Source organism: Neoarius graeffei, chromosome 8 (assembly GCF_027579695.1).
Source record: "Neoarius graeffei isolate fNeoGra1 chromosome 8, fNeoGra1.pri, whole genome shotgun sequence".
Taxonomy (NCBI): Eukaryota; Metazoa; Chordata; class Actinopteri; order Siluriformes; family Ariidae; genus Neoarius; species Neoarius graeffei.
This window is the reverse complement of record NC_083576.1, coordinates 47,836,302-47,850,572: the sequence shown is the minus strand read 5'-3', so window position 1 is coordinate 47,850,572 and position 14,271 is coordinate 47,836,302. Positions and strand designations below refer to the sequence as shown.

Genomic DNA, 14,271 nt, shown 5'->3' with positions numbered 1-14,271 from the left:
ACAGAGACAACCAACCATTCATACTCACATTCACACCTACGGTCAATTTAGAGGCACCAGTTAACCTAACCTGCATGTCTTTGGACTGTTGAGGAAACCCACGCAGACATAGGGAGAACATGCAAACTCCACACAGAAAGGCCTTCGCCAGCTGCTGGGCTTGAACCCAGGACCTTCTTGCTGTGAGGCGACAGCGCTAACCACTACACCACTGTGCCGCCCTGTGAATTCAGTTCCAATAGATAGAACTTTACTGAGGGGCGGCACGGTGTTGTAGCGGTTAGCGCTGTCGCCTCACAGCAAGAAGGCCCGGGTTCGAGCCCCGTGGCCGGCGAGGGCCTTTCTGTGCGGAGTTTGCATGTTCTCCCCGTGTCCGCGTGGGTTTCCTCCGGTTTCCCCCACAGTCCAAAGACATGCAGGTTAGGTTAACTGGTGACTCTAAATTGACCGTAGGTGTGAATGTGAGTGTGAATGGTTGTCTGTGTCTATGTGTCAGCCCTGTGATGACCTGGCGACTTGTCCAGGGTGTACCCCGCCTTTCGCCCGTAGTCAGCTGGGATAGGCTCCAGCTCGCCTGCGACCCTGTAGAACAGGATAAAGCGGCTACAGATAATGAGTTGAGATGAGATGAGACTTGTACTCTAATTTGATGAAACTTGGCTGTGTTGTTATGCTGTGCAGTCTGATGCGCCCCCTGCTGGCAGGCCCAGGTCAGGGCAAACCCACGCGCACAGAACAGCGACTGAGTTAACAGACGGGAGCTAACATGCTAACCACAACAGCAAAGGAAGTACTTCCGGTAGGTCAACGTATCGGCCTGTAAAGTTTCTCCTAACTATTTATCATCGGAATTACGCGAAATATTACGCAGTAATATAGTTGCGAAATGAAATATAAATACTATTACAACGTACAGCTGTCGTGGTTTGTGGATAGAGACGAATTTTAATCCACTTGAAGAAGCGTGTGTCCAAGAGGAAGCAATAATCAACCATCTTTCCTCTGCCAGCAATAACAAGAAAAGAGAGGTTCTAACTAGGGCTACAGTTCTCAATTTATTGTCTGTTTAATACTAAACAGAGACTGGACGCTGGGTTTCGGATTTTTGCCGCACACTAAGGGCCAAAGGAATACTGAAACCCCTCCACCGGCACGTCCAGGAGCATTGCGATTCGCACATCACCTACTTGTGTTTTTTTTTTTTTTGTATTATTTTTTTTCATGTTTCCAACAGGTTTACCTTCCCCTAATCCCCCAGCGCCAAGCCAAGAGGCCAGAGCGGCAGCTTCGGATGTGAACAGCGACAGCAGTCTGACGCCTTGTCGGAAGAGGAAGATCCACAGCTCGGACAGGGAGGACACTGATTCCGTCTCTGCGTCTCCGAAATCTCCCAAAGCCGCGTGTAATTCCTCTGCGTCCTGCTCGCAGCACATCCAGAAGAAGTTGCGGTTCGAGGAGCGCTCGGAGTGCACAGGGCTGGATGTGAAGATGGCAGAGGAGTCTCCCACCGCATCGTGCTCCAAGGCTAAGAGCGTTTTTTTCTCCGGTCACGCTAACGGACTCACCAAATCCGCCGGATCGGCCACATTCGCCAACAGCAAACCCGGAGCTGCTAAGAAACTTGTGATCAAAAACTTTAAGGGTAAAAGAGCCCAAACCTCTGGCCTCTAGAGCCATGTCTGCTTTCTTTCTTTCTTTCTTTCTTTCTTTCTTTCTTTCTTTCTTTCTTTCCGCTTTGAAAATTCTACATTTGCATTCACACTTAGGATTCTAGACATGAACCCGAATGAGTGTGTGTACAGTTTGTTGTCACATATATAAGAAAATGATACTGTTTATAATCCAAAGCATGTCAGCTGTATTCATCATTGGGTTATAATAATAGTATCAGATAACTTGGACCCTAAATATGACTATTAGGGGCCTGGAAGTGCCAAATAAAAGGCCTGGAATATCGAGATGACACTTAAAGTGCATATCCTGGACCAAATTCATGAAACAATCTCCTTTTACAGTACACACTGATCCAGAAGGGTAATTTTGCCCAAGGCCGTCTGTCTACAGCATCCCACGTGAGTCTGGAGCCGGATTCGTGACGTCACGTGCGGAAGCGCCAGCCAGCGGTTTCAGTGCACAGGCCGTGGAGACCTAGGCTACGTTCACACTGCAGGCTGAAGTGACTCAAATCCGATCTTTTCGCCCATATGCGACCTGTATCCGATCTTTTATTGACAATATGAACGACACAGATCCGATTTTTTTCAAATCCGACCCAGGCCGTTTGGATATGTGGTCCCAATTCCGATTCCTGTCCGCTCTTTTCATATGCGACTTCAGTCTGAACCGCCAGGTTGCATTCATCCGACTTACACGTCATCAACAAGCCACAAACGTCACTATTCTGCGCTGAGGTAGGCGGCGGGTCTCTCAAAAAAAGTTACAACAACATGGCGCATAATCACGGGCACAGATAGAGGGGGGGACGGGTAGGATTCGTCCCACCCAGATTTAAATTCACTTCGTTCGGTCCCCCCCACTTATAGGGAGGAAAAAACGTCTATGCTGTCTTTCTTTGCATAAGGCAAACCTCACGGAAAAATCAAAAGACTAATTACCATTCGGTTTATTGAGGTGCACGGCAGTGTATACATAGTTGCAACAACTCACATAAAACAAAACAAAGACTGATATTCGGTTGGTTGAGCTGCGCAGACTGCACAGGTTGCGAGCTCGAGCTTGGTTGCTATGGTAACCCACAACAAGTTTGACAGGCATATCGGGGTTGGGGTTGGTTTGCTGGCAGCTTTGTCCCCCCCAGTTCAAAAAACGTATCTGCGCCCCTGCGCATGACATCAATGCGAGGGACGCTTCGGGCTGTGAAGGTTCTGAATCTTCTCAATGGAAGGACGGAGAGGTTAGGGAGCTGATTTCCATTTGGGGGGATGCAGCTATTCAAGCTAGATTGGATGGGTCATACCGCAACCGGGCGGTTTTACTTCCGTAAACACTGGCCATGCTCACTGTGTGTGACGTCGTCGTATCCTGCAATGCGCATGCGGAACACTTTTAGGTCGCTTTTCGTTCATACTGAGGATCACATACAAGTCGCATATATTTGTTAATGTGAACGACCTCACAAAAAAATCGGAATTGAGCATTAAGCCTTGCAGTGTGAACATAGCGCTAGCCTGGGAAATCCCATGCTGCTTTGCACAATCGTTCCGATCTGAAAAGACAGCATGGAAACTATGGTCTAAAGCAGGGGTCTTCAATCCTATCCACAAAGGGCCAGTGTGGCTGCAGGCTTTCATTCCAACCAAGCAGGAGCTACACCTGATTTCACTTGTTTAATCATTTCACCCTTGTCTCCAATCAACAATCAAGTGAGCCTCCAATTTGGCTGTAATGAAAGCCTGCAGCTACACCGGCCCTTTGCGGATAGGATTGAAGACCCCTGGTCTAAAGGCTCGCCTGAGTTAGGGAGCCAATCAGAGAGTGGGGAGGGGTGGAAAGACGGCGACGCGTACTACTCGACAAACGGAAGCTTGTAGTTTATTTGGGACTGTTTACGGATCACATTTAACATGGCGGCGAGCGATACGAACCAAACTTTCGATCAAGCTTGAGACACTGTTCTGAATAGTTTAGAGCGAAAGTTTGTTTTAAAAAAAGAACAGCGTTTGGCGTTACAGTCTTTCTTCGTCGCTCTAACTACGTCACCGGGTACAACTGCCGTGATTGGCCATGGGCTACGTATACGCCAAATGATAGACATTCGCAACGTCCAATAAACGGCCGTTGACAATCGTAAACCCCACCTCCCCTACGAGAAATTCAATAGGCGGATTCCAGACCATATTTCACTTGTGATATGGTCTGGTGTTAACCAGACTAGTGGAGACCAAGTTTGAAATATGGAATTGTCGCCTGAGCGCAATGTGGGAAATGATGCGTGCTAAGCGAGAGCAATGTAATTCTCCGATTTTATATTAAACTTTGTCACATTCTGCATTCGGCGGCACGGTGGTGTAGTGGTTAGCGCTGTCGCCTCACAGCAAGAAGGTCCTGGGTTCGAGCCCCGGGGCCGGCGAGGGCCTTTCTGTGTGGAGTTTGCATGTTCTCCCCGTGTCCGCGTGGGTTTCCTCCGGGTGCTCCGGTTTCCCCCACAGTCCAAAGACATGCAGGTTAGGTTAACTGGTGATTCTAAATTGACCGTAGGTGTGAGTGTGAATGGTTGTCTGTGTCTATGTGTCAGCCCTGTGATGACCTGGCGACTTGTCCAGGGTGTACCCCGCCTTTCGCCCGTAGTCAGCTGGGATAGGCTCCAGCTTGCCTGCGACCCTGTAGAAGGATAAAGCGGCTAGAGATAATGAGATGAGATGAGACATTCTGCATTCTCAGCAATTTTTTTTTTTTTACCTTGCGCAATACCAGAAAAATTCAGTTGAAATCAAGCCATTTGAGGCGAATTGGTCCGCCTCTGAAAAAATTTGGCATTTGGATTTCCCGGCAAACATTGATTTTCGTGACGTCGCGTGCGGGACGCCTCCCTCTGAATCCTACATTAGCGCTGGTTTGTTTATGAGAAAACGACCTGGTGGTTTTCTGCAAATTTCTTCAACGTTATCACGTAATTATTAAAATGGTTAACAGATGTATCGTAGGAGGGTGTAGCAGCACCAATCATGATGGGATTAGTACTCATCGTTTCCCAAAAGACCGGACAATCAGTACGTTTACATGCACATCCAAATCGAGCTGCTGTCGGTAATCGAGCTAAGGGTCCCAGCAGGGGTGCCAGAGAAATCCAATCCTACATGCACACAAGGAAATCGAGCTATTGTGTGAGGTACATTGTGCACCCGAGCCACAGGTGGCGCTACACGCCCCATCGTGTTGGTACACTGCCGGTTGTCGTCATGAAGAAGAGCTATTCAAGAGTATAAACAAAGTTATCAGCTCCGTGTTCTCCATTGCGTGTTTTTTAATATATTCAACTCCTTAAGCTGAATGAGCATGAACTCTGTCTCCTCATTGCTCCAGAAGTGCACGTTTCTGCTCGCCATTTTCTCTTCTTTGTTTGTTCCTCCTGACCTCTTCTGCTGCTCGCTACTACTGTTGTCATGCCGACCGAGGCTGTCGTGTTTCCCACTTGTGGTCTCGTCACTCGTCACTCCCGGAAGGGGCAGTGCTGAAGTAAGTAGCTCGACTACGTAGCTCGCTAGGGTTTACATGCACTAAGTAGCTCGGCAAAAATCGCATAATCTAGGTCGTGTAGCTCGATTACAAGAAATCAAGTTCGGTTCAATTTCAGCCGAGCTAAGGTGTTTCCATGGCATTTAGAACTTCGATTTCAGTCGAGCTACGGCAGAAATTCGATTTTCTCTATGTGCATGTAAACACACTCAATGAGAGAGAAATGGGAGCGCTTGGTCTACACAGGCTGTGAACCGAAACCGTGCAAAGCTCGCGCAGCCTGCTGGCGCTTCCGCAGGTGACGTCACGAATCTGGCTCCAGACTCGCTTGGGATTTTTCCAGACGCGTTTTGTTATTTTATTTTTTTCTGCTGTAGACAGATGGCCTTGTGCAAAATTACCCTCCTGGATGAGTGTGTAAAGGGACATACTTTCATATTTTAAAAAAACCAAATTGGTCCAGAATATGCACTTTAACTATTTTAATAATTACGTGATAACGTTGAAGAAATTTGCAGAAAACCACCAGGTCGTTTTCTCATAAACAAACCAGCGCTGACGTAGGATTCAGAAGGAGGCGTCCCGCACGCGACGTCACGAAAATCAATGTTTGTCGGGAAATCCAAATGCCAAGTTTTTTCAGAGGTGGACCAATTCGCCTCAAATGGCTTGATTTCAACTGAATTTTTCTGGTATTGCGCAAGGTAAAAAAATTGCGCGGAATGTGACAGATGTTTGACCAAAGTTTAATATAAAATCGGAGAATTACACTGATCTCGCTCCTGAATTTACCCGTGATATGCACTTTAAACACTACCTTTTCATTACAAATCCACATTGCAACTTAATTATACAAAATCACTCCCATATCCAGGGCTGAGTTTTTCTTCTAGAATAGTTGCACATTTTCTAAATACAGGGTGTTTAAAAAAAAAAAAGATATTATTTGAGATGTAAATATCCCAGAAACTGGGAGGCTTAATGTAAGATTTAGTCCTCAAAATTTGAACGAGAAATTCAAAGGTATGTGGATTCCATGAACGATTTCATAAAATTTCAATATGCCTGCCGGCTGTGAGACACAGACACACGGAGAGACCGCGTTCCTCTTTGAACTTTTTGTGCCATGTCCAAATTTGTATTGCGGTTAGTGCGTTTTTAGAGAACTGCACGCTGCACAGTCTTGTTCGAGCGTACTCTAACACACAATACGCCTTTTCTTTTCCGGTGAATGGCATTTCTGTACCTAAAAATGAACATTAAACATAAAATTTTGACCAGTTTCCACACACACTGTTAAAATTCTTGTTCAGTTGCCCTCAGATTGGCAAAGTTATTAGATTGATATCATTTCACAATCTTTTTTTTTTTTTGAAACACCCTGTATATTGGCTATTGAGTGCTGGAGCAGTTTTGGCTTTTCATAATTCTTAATGGGTTAACAAACATCTCGACGTACCTGGATTCTTATATAAGTAACTTTTTTTTTTTTTTTAACTTAAATAATATTGGCTGGTGGGGCGGCACGGTGGTGTAGTGGTTAGCGCTGTCGCCTCACAGCAAGAAGGTCCTGGGTTCGAGCCCCGTGGCTGGCAAGGGCCTTTCTGTGTGGAGTTTGCATGTTCTCCCCGTGTCCGCGTGGGTTTCCTCCGGGTGCTCCGGTTTCCCCCACAGTCCAAAGACATGCAGGTTAGGTTAACTGGTGACTCTAAATTGGCCGTAGGTGTGAATGTGAGTGTGACTGGTTGTCTGTGTCTATGTGTCAGCCCTGTGATGACCTGGCGACTTGTCCAGGGTGTACCCCGCCTTTCGCCCGTAGTCAGCTGGGATAGGCTCCAGCTTGCCTGCGACCCTGTAGAAGGATAAAGCGGCTAGAGATAATGAGATGAGATATTGGCTGGCGTTGAATGGTATATCAGGCATGATGTTTAGCCTGGGAAATCCCATGCTGCTTTGCATAATCGTTCCGATCTGAAAAGACAGCATGGAAACTATGGTCTAAAGGCTCGCCTGAGTTAGGGAGCCAATCAGAGAGTGGGGAGGGGTGGAAAGACGGTGACGCGTACTACTCGACAAACAGAAGCTTGTAGTTTATTTGGGACTGTTTACGGATCACATTTAACATGGCGGCGAGCGAAAAACATGTCTGTTGAATGTCAAATACGGAGGGTCCAGCTTCTCTCATATTTGTCTTGCACCAACGGCAGTAATCGTCCGGTGCTATTGTTTTCCTATTTTTGTTTTGCTTTCTCTTTCCTTCTCTTCTTCGCCGCTCTAACTACGTCACCGGGTACAACTGCCATGATTGGCCATGGGCTACGTATACGCCAAACGATAGACATTCGCAACGTCCAATAAACGGCCGTTGACAATCGTAAACCACGCCTCCCCTACGAGAAATTCAATAGGCGGATTCCAGACCATATTTCACTTGTGATATTGTCTGGTGTTAACCAGACTACATGATGTTGAAAGAGTCGAAGACAAATTCAGTATCATGCTAGTTGAATGGAATATATTCGATATACCATAAAAAACCCAGCTATTTATTATTCTACGTGCACATTCGATGGAACCATTATAGATTTTACAAAACACCTTTCTCTTTGAATATTTTCATCAGCTCTGACACATGACATGCTGTCTTGACGATCATGCAATATCATAACCCATATTCAACGCTCATTTCTCTATCGGATAGCGTGACGCAATGCACACAGGATAAGCGATATGCTAATAATATTGCATGCTATGAAACCCACAAGAAGGGAAAATAATACGTGTTTATTCCATCGAAAAAGTGTCCTCTGGGTATAATGGTTAGTAGTTTTTAATACCACGTGTCACGGTCATATAATACACTATATTCTATCCAATGTTCTATATTTTGACAGAAAAGCCCAAATTGCCAGAAAACTACACACGTGAGACATGGCAGAAGTTGAAGGAAGCAGTGGAGGCCATCCAGAATAGCACGTCAATAAAGTACAATCTAGAGGAGCTCTATCAGGTAGGAAAAGAAGCGTGCATGGTTGTAGATGTTACTACCTGTGTACGTACTCTTCCAACACCATCTAAGCTAAGTGATGTCTTTGTTCAGCCAGGCTACTGGATTTCCTTCTATAACATGACTTTCTGTAAAATTTGTCCATGTCCCTGCAGCAGTATTAATATCAATAACGCTCTCCAGTATGTTTTTCCATATGCATGTGTTCTCACTAAATCTGTATTCTTCATATTTTCAGGCTGTTGAGAATTTGTGCTCCCATAAGATATCGGCCAAGCTGTATAAGCAGCTAAGAGTGGTATGCGAAGACCACATCAAGGCGCAAATCGATGAGTTTCGAGAATATCCTTTTCAGCATGTTGACGAGCTGTGATATGAAACCAGTGTTAGATAAATTGTAACTGACCTGACATCATGCCTTTTTTCTTAACCCTGCTGTTACGGACTCTCTGGACAGCGTGCTTTTCTTGAAGAAAATAGACAAATGTTGGCAAGACCACTGTAGACAGATGGTAGGAGAACCACCTTGAAACTAAACCATTGAGTTTATAGATTCTTCTGTAAATATTTTCGATGGAAATATTGCTGCTCTCCATCATGTTTGGATGGACTAATAATGACAATAATTGGCTCTTATGGGAAATGTATAATATTGATGTGTAATAGTGGCAGTCATTATTTGGTTAGACCATTTATTTTCTATATTACTGTAAAGTACATTTAAAAAGAGAACAACACAGTGTTTATAGGTGATCAAAAACTAGAAGCTGGAATTTTGTTGCTGCAGTGGCTTTATCTTGATGTTTCTTTCTATCCGTATATTACTGCAGACATTAGCATGCATTGTTTCATCATACCGATATTAAATTCCCTGTTTCCCTTTAGCATTTGTATTTAGAATATTATCCTGAGATACAATTGTTCTTTTTGGGTACTCTTAGAAACATGGGATTTGTTTTTTCCTTTTATATATATATATATATATATATATATATATATATATATATATATATATGAGTGATTCCACGCTTATGGGTACTGAAATGGGGAAATGAACTTATTCACCTAAAACCATTTCTTTTTTTTACCATCAGGTCACAAAACATGTAATCTTTAATGAATGATATGTTAAAAGATAACTTTAATTTTCTGAGATGTAATAAAAACATATTTATATGCCAAAGTCAAGCCTATGAGTTCCAAAATGATGTCTGTTACATTACTTCTGTTACGATTGCCCATCTCGCGTCTGTTACAAATTAATTACAATCTAGCTATATACCATGTTAATCTTATTGAAAGAATGTGTATGTTTATTCTACTACACATGTTTATTAATTATATTTGCTAAAACATCACCTTCCTATGTTTCAAAAAGTAATTCTACATTGTTAAAATTGAGAATATATATGTCCACAACACTTCTGTTACGTTCTGACTTTGGCATATAAATATGTTTTTATTACATCTCAGAAAATTAAAGTTATCTTTTAACATATCATTCATTAAAGATTACATGTTTTGTGACCTGATGGTAAAAAAAAGAAATGGTTTTAGGTGAATTTTTAAAAATAAGTTCATGTCCCCATTTCAGTACCCATAAGCGTGGAATCACTCTATATATTTATTTATTTATTTCTGACATGTTTTCGATTTGCATTTTAACATTTAAACTAAGTCACTCTCTTTTTCTGTTCTTGGCTTTGTTTTGTTTTACCAGATCATGATTAGGAGTATATTTTTGTTTTTGGACCGCACATATGTTTTACAAAATTCAATGTTGCCATCAATCTGGTATGTATCCCTCCCTATTTGCTGGAAGTTTAAAAAAATTACTACAGAGTTGTTTTTTTTTTTTTTATGACTAGTAAAAGTCTACATTTTATTTTTAGGGACATGGGACTGGAGTTGTTTCGTTTCTACATCATCAGTGATTGGAAAGTACAGAGTAAGACAATTGATGGGATCCTGCTCCTCATCGAGAGAGAACGCAACGGCGAGGCTATCGACCGCTCTCTCCTGAGGAGTCTACTGAGCATGCTGTCTGACCTACAGGTACCATTAAACCACATTCCATGTGTGTCTGCTAAGGAACAAAACACATCAGGGTGTACCGTTCTAGGAAAAAAGTCTACGACGGGATAATTGATTATTTTCCTATAACAGCATGATTCCTCGAATACCACAGCATTTTGCAATTTTTGTTTGTGCCTACATTTTAGAATAAATTTCATGACCTTTCATACATTTTGTCGGTTTATTGTTGCTTTTAATGCTGCGGAATGTCCAAGGAGCAAGTTTATGACTTGTGTTATCGCAGCTATAAATAGTTGTTCCTTCACTAGCTTCTCTTTTTGATGCAGTGAGGAACTGCAAAGCCATCCATGCTGAAAGCTTTCCAATGTCAGAAAACTCAGTTATTGTTTTACCTTTTAATTTTTATAAAGTGCCGACACCAGAGACACCTTTGAAAAAAAACTGTCCTCGCAAAAAAAAAAAACCCTTCACCATATTAACGTTTTAAACATGTAAAATCAGGTTATGTGCTGTATCTGTCATATAAGGCGCTGTGTAATTGTTACTAAATAAACTAATGTATGAGATCAGGTGCATTTACAGTGCATATCACGGGTAAATTCAGGAGCAGGATCAGTGTAATTCTCCGATTTTATATTAAACTTTGGTCAAATATCTGCAACATTCTGCATTCTCTGCAATTTTTTTTACCTTGCACAATACCAGAAAAATTCAGTTGAAATCAAGCCATTTGAGGCGAATTGTTCCGCCTCTGAAAAAACTTGGCATTTGGATTTCCTGGCAAACATTGATTTTCGTGGCGTCGTGTGCGGGACGCCTCCTTCTGAATCCTACGTCAGCGCTGGTTTGTTTATGAGAAAACGACCTGGTGGTTTTCTGCAAATTTCTTCAACGTTATCATGTAATTATTAAAATGGTTAACAGATGTGGGCGGCACGGTGGTGTAGTGGTTAGCGCTGTCGCCTCGCAGCAAGAAGGTCCTGGGTTCGAGCCCCGTGGCCGGCGAGGGCCTTTCTGTGCGGAGTTTGCATGTTCTCCCCGTGTCCGCGTGGGTTTCCTCCGGGTGCTCCGGTTTCCCCCACAGTCCAAAGACATGCAGGTTAGGCTAACTGGTGACTCTAAATTGACCGTAGGTGTGAATGTGAGTGTGAATGGTTGTCTGTGTCTATGTGTCAGCCCTGTGATGACCTGGCGACTTGTCCAGGGTGTACCCCGCCTTTCGCCCGTAGTCAGCTGGGATAGGCTCCAGCTTGCCTGCGACCCTGTAGAAGGATAAAGTGGCTAGAGATAATGAGATGAGATGAGGTTAACAGATGTATTGTAGGAGGGTGTAGCAACACCAATCTTGATGGGATTAGTACTCATCGTTTCCCAAAAGACCGGACAATGAGAGAGAAATGGGAGCGCTTGGTCTACACAGGCTGTGCACTGAAACTGTGCAAAGCTCGCGCAGCCTGCTGGCGCTTCCGCAGGTAACGTCACGAATCCGGCTCCAGACTCGCTTGGGATTTTTCCAGACGCGTTTTATTTTATTTTTTTCTGCTGTAGACAGATAGCCTTGTGCAAAATTACCCTTCTGGATGAGTGTGTAAAGGGACATACTTTCATATAAAAAAATAACTAAATTGGTCCAGAATATGTACTTTAATCATTTTAATAATTACGTGATAACGTTGAAGAAATTAGCAGAAAACCACCAGGTCGTTTTCTCATAAACAAACCAGCGCTGACGTAGGATTCAGAAGGAGGCATCCCGCACGCGACGTCACGAAAATCAGTTTTTGTCGGGAAATCCAAATGCCAAGTTTTTTCAGAGGCGTTTTGTTATTTTATTTTTTTCTGCTGTAGACAGATGGCCTTGTGCAAAATTACCCTTTTGGATGAGTGTGTAAAGGGACATACTTTCATATTAAAAAAAAAACCAAAATTGGTCCAGGATATGCACTTTTAATATAAACCTGTGATTTGCCTTGCAGTCGGTACGACTGTCAGAGCCATGCTGCTATAGAAAAATAAATAACTACTTGTCAGATTTGAGAAGTAAAATGTGCTGTGGTATAAACTTGTATCATTTGTCCTGGCTACTGCATTATGGACCTGTGTTCTAGTCCTATACACAACCAAGCTGGGGACTAAAGCTCACTCTTAGTACTGTTGAAACTTGTTGAAAGTTGAATTCTGGGGAAACTGTTCGATTTCTGTTGCTGCTAGAGTTTTGAGATGTCACGATGCTGCGCACATCGTGCATCCTATGTGTAAATGTTTTTACCGGGAGAAAACGCGTCTTACGTTTTATGATTCTGGAGATTGTTAAAGCAAGTGAGCAACAATGTCACGTGACCACCATGGGGCGTGTTTGACCTAGTTTTAACCAAAACAAGTCTGCATGGGCAAACATGGCGGACTCTCCTCTCCCGCCAGCGGAAAAGAAAAGCTGCCTAGTGAGTGCAACTGCAAGATGGAGCAAGAATAGATGATGCCATTTTTCTGGACAGATAACGAAATCATTCTAGCTAGTGCTTATCTATCTTAGCCTTAGAATGCATGGGCTCGACTCCACGGTAGCGAGTATGGCGTTCTACACCTAATATTTTGCTCTTGCAGAGGAAGAAACGATAACACACAAGCAGTAACGGAGGAAAGATATATTCGTCTTTTGTTTCACAGATCTATTTGCGAACGTCAACCACAAATTACATATCTGTGACTGAAAGCTCTCCGAGGTCGATGCAGTGTCACGATGTTTTCTGCGCGTCGCCATCTTGGTGCGACGCAGTTCCATCGTTATGCTAATTAGTTAAAGCTCCTCCAAGAGGTAGGAAAATGGTCCCAAAACGGAGAAAAAAAGACCCTTCACACATCAGAATGGTCGCATCTCGTCTGCATGATGTTGTACTTGTGAAATATTGGACTTTTTTTTTTTCAGATGACTTTGCAGTCAGTACCTTTAAAATCTTTTTAGTCATGGAGACAGCTAAATTCACTTTTCAAGAAATGTGTGGGGCTGTTTTAATATTGGTGTGTAGTAGATAATGTTGATTATGAAATATGATCACAGTGGATTTTTTTTTTTAATATTTGTCTATTTGTTTACTAAACCAAAAGCAGAGAGATAAAAGTGAACAGGCCTCTGTTTCTGGGTAGAATCTAATACTGTAGGGAAACCACTGGGGGCAGCTGCGGCAGCTCTGTGCGCATTGCTGTTTTCAGGCTCAATGCTGTCGAACCAGCTTTAAAGAACATGAAAAACAGACTGACGGTTTTCATTTGCATCATACAGGTTACTTGCTCAGATAATAAGAAGCTAAATGTAGCCATCAGACTGAATGGGGGGGGGGGGGATGGATTGTTTTGCCTCCAGATTACGTCTGTGTGATTCGTTACAGTTTAGATGATGTAGAGTGAAAGAGCCATTTAAATCCACAAATTTCAAGTTTCTTTTATTATTATTATTATTTTAATGGGGAATAATGATAAGAGATTAGCATACGCCACAGTTAAGGTGATTAATGAATTTTTTTTGTCAGTTAATTCATACACAACCCCATATAAAATTGGTTTTCTGCATCCATAGAAATGTGCTTCATATATTATGGTACAACTTCATCTCTGAAACGTCAAGACCGTTGTACCTGCAACATCATTATTTCTAACGTTCTGTATGCCTGTCCTTGACCCCGTCTGTATCCCAAACCGATTTCTCTCACTATCTCTACTCCTATCCATAGCTACATTTACATGGACCCTAATAATCAGATTCAAGCTCGATCGGAGTGAAATTTTTGTCATGAAAACAGCTAGGATATTTCATTCCAATCAAGAATTTAATCCGATTGAGGGAGGTGGTGTAGAACTCCTAATTCATTTGATAGGAAAATATTAGCCATGGGCGGCACGGTGGTGTAGTGGTTAGCGCTGCCGCCTCACCGCAAGAAGGTCCGGGTTCGAGCCCCGTGGCCGGTGAGGGCCTTTCTGTGCAGAGTTTGCATGTTCTCCCCGTGGGTTTCCTCCAAGTGCTCCGGTTTCCCCCA

The 14,271-nt window shown here is 43.1% G+C and overlaps 1 protein-coding gene across 1 annotated transcript in view; it reads left to right on the top strand.

Moving 5' to 3' along the window:
• The first annotated feature begins 739 nt into the window (after positions 1-739).
• Positions 740-14,271, top strand: part of cul4b (cullin 4B) — a 40,355-nt gene continuing 26,823 nt past the window's right edge. The window contains exons 1-6 of the mRNA XM_060927704.1: positions 740-1,642; positions 8,091-8,206; positions 8,442-8,545; positions 8,646-8,715; positions 9,924-9,997; positions 10,096-10,258. Coding sequence (XP_060783687.1) covers positions 1,222-1,642; positions 8,091-8,206; positions 8,442-8,545; positions 8,646-8,715; positions 9,924-9,997; positions 10,096-10,258 — 948 coding nt within the window. The 5' untranslated portion in view covers positions 740-1,221. The remainder of the gene's footprint in view (positions 1,643-8,090; positions 8,207-8,441; positions 8,546-8,645; positions 8,716-9,923; positions 9,998-10,095; positions 10,259-14,271) is intronic.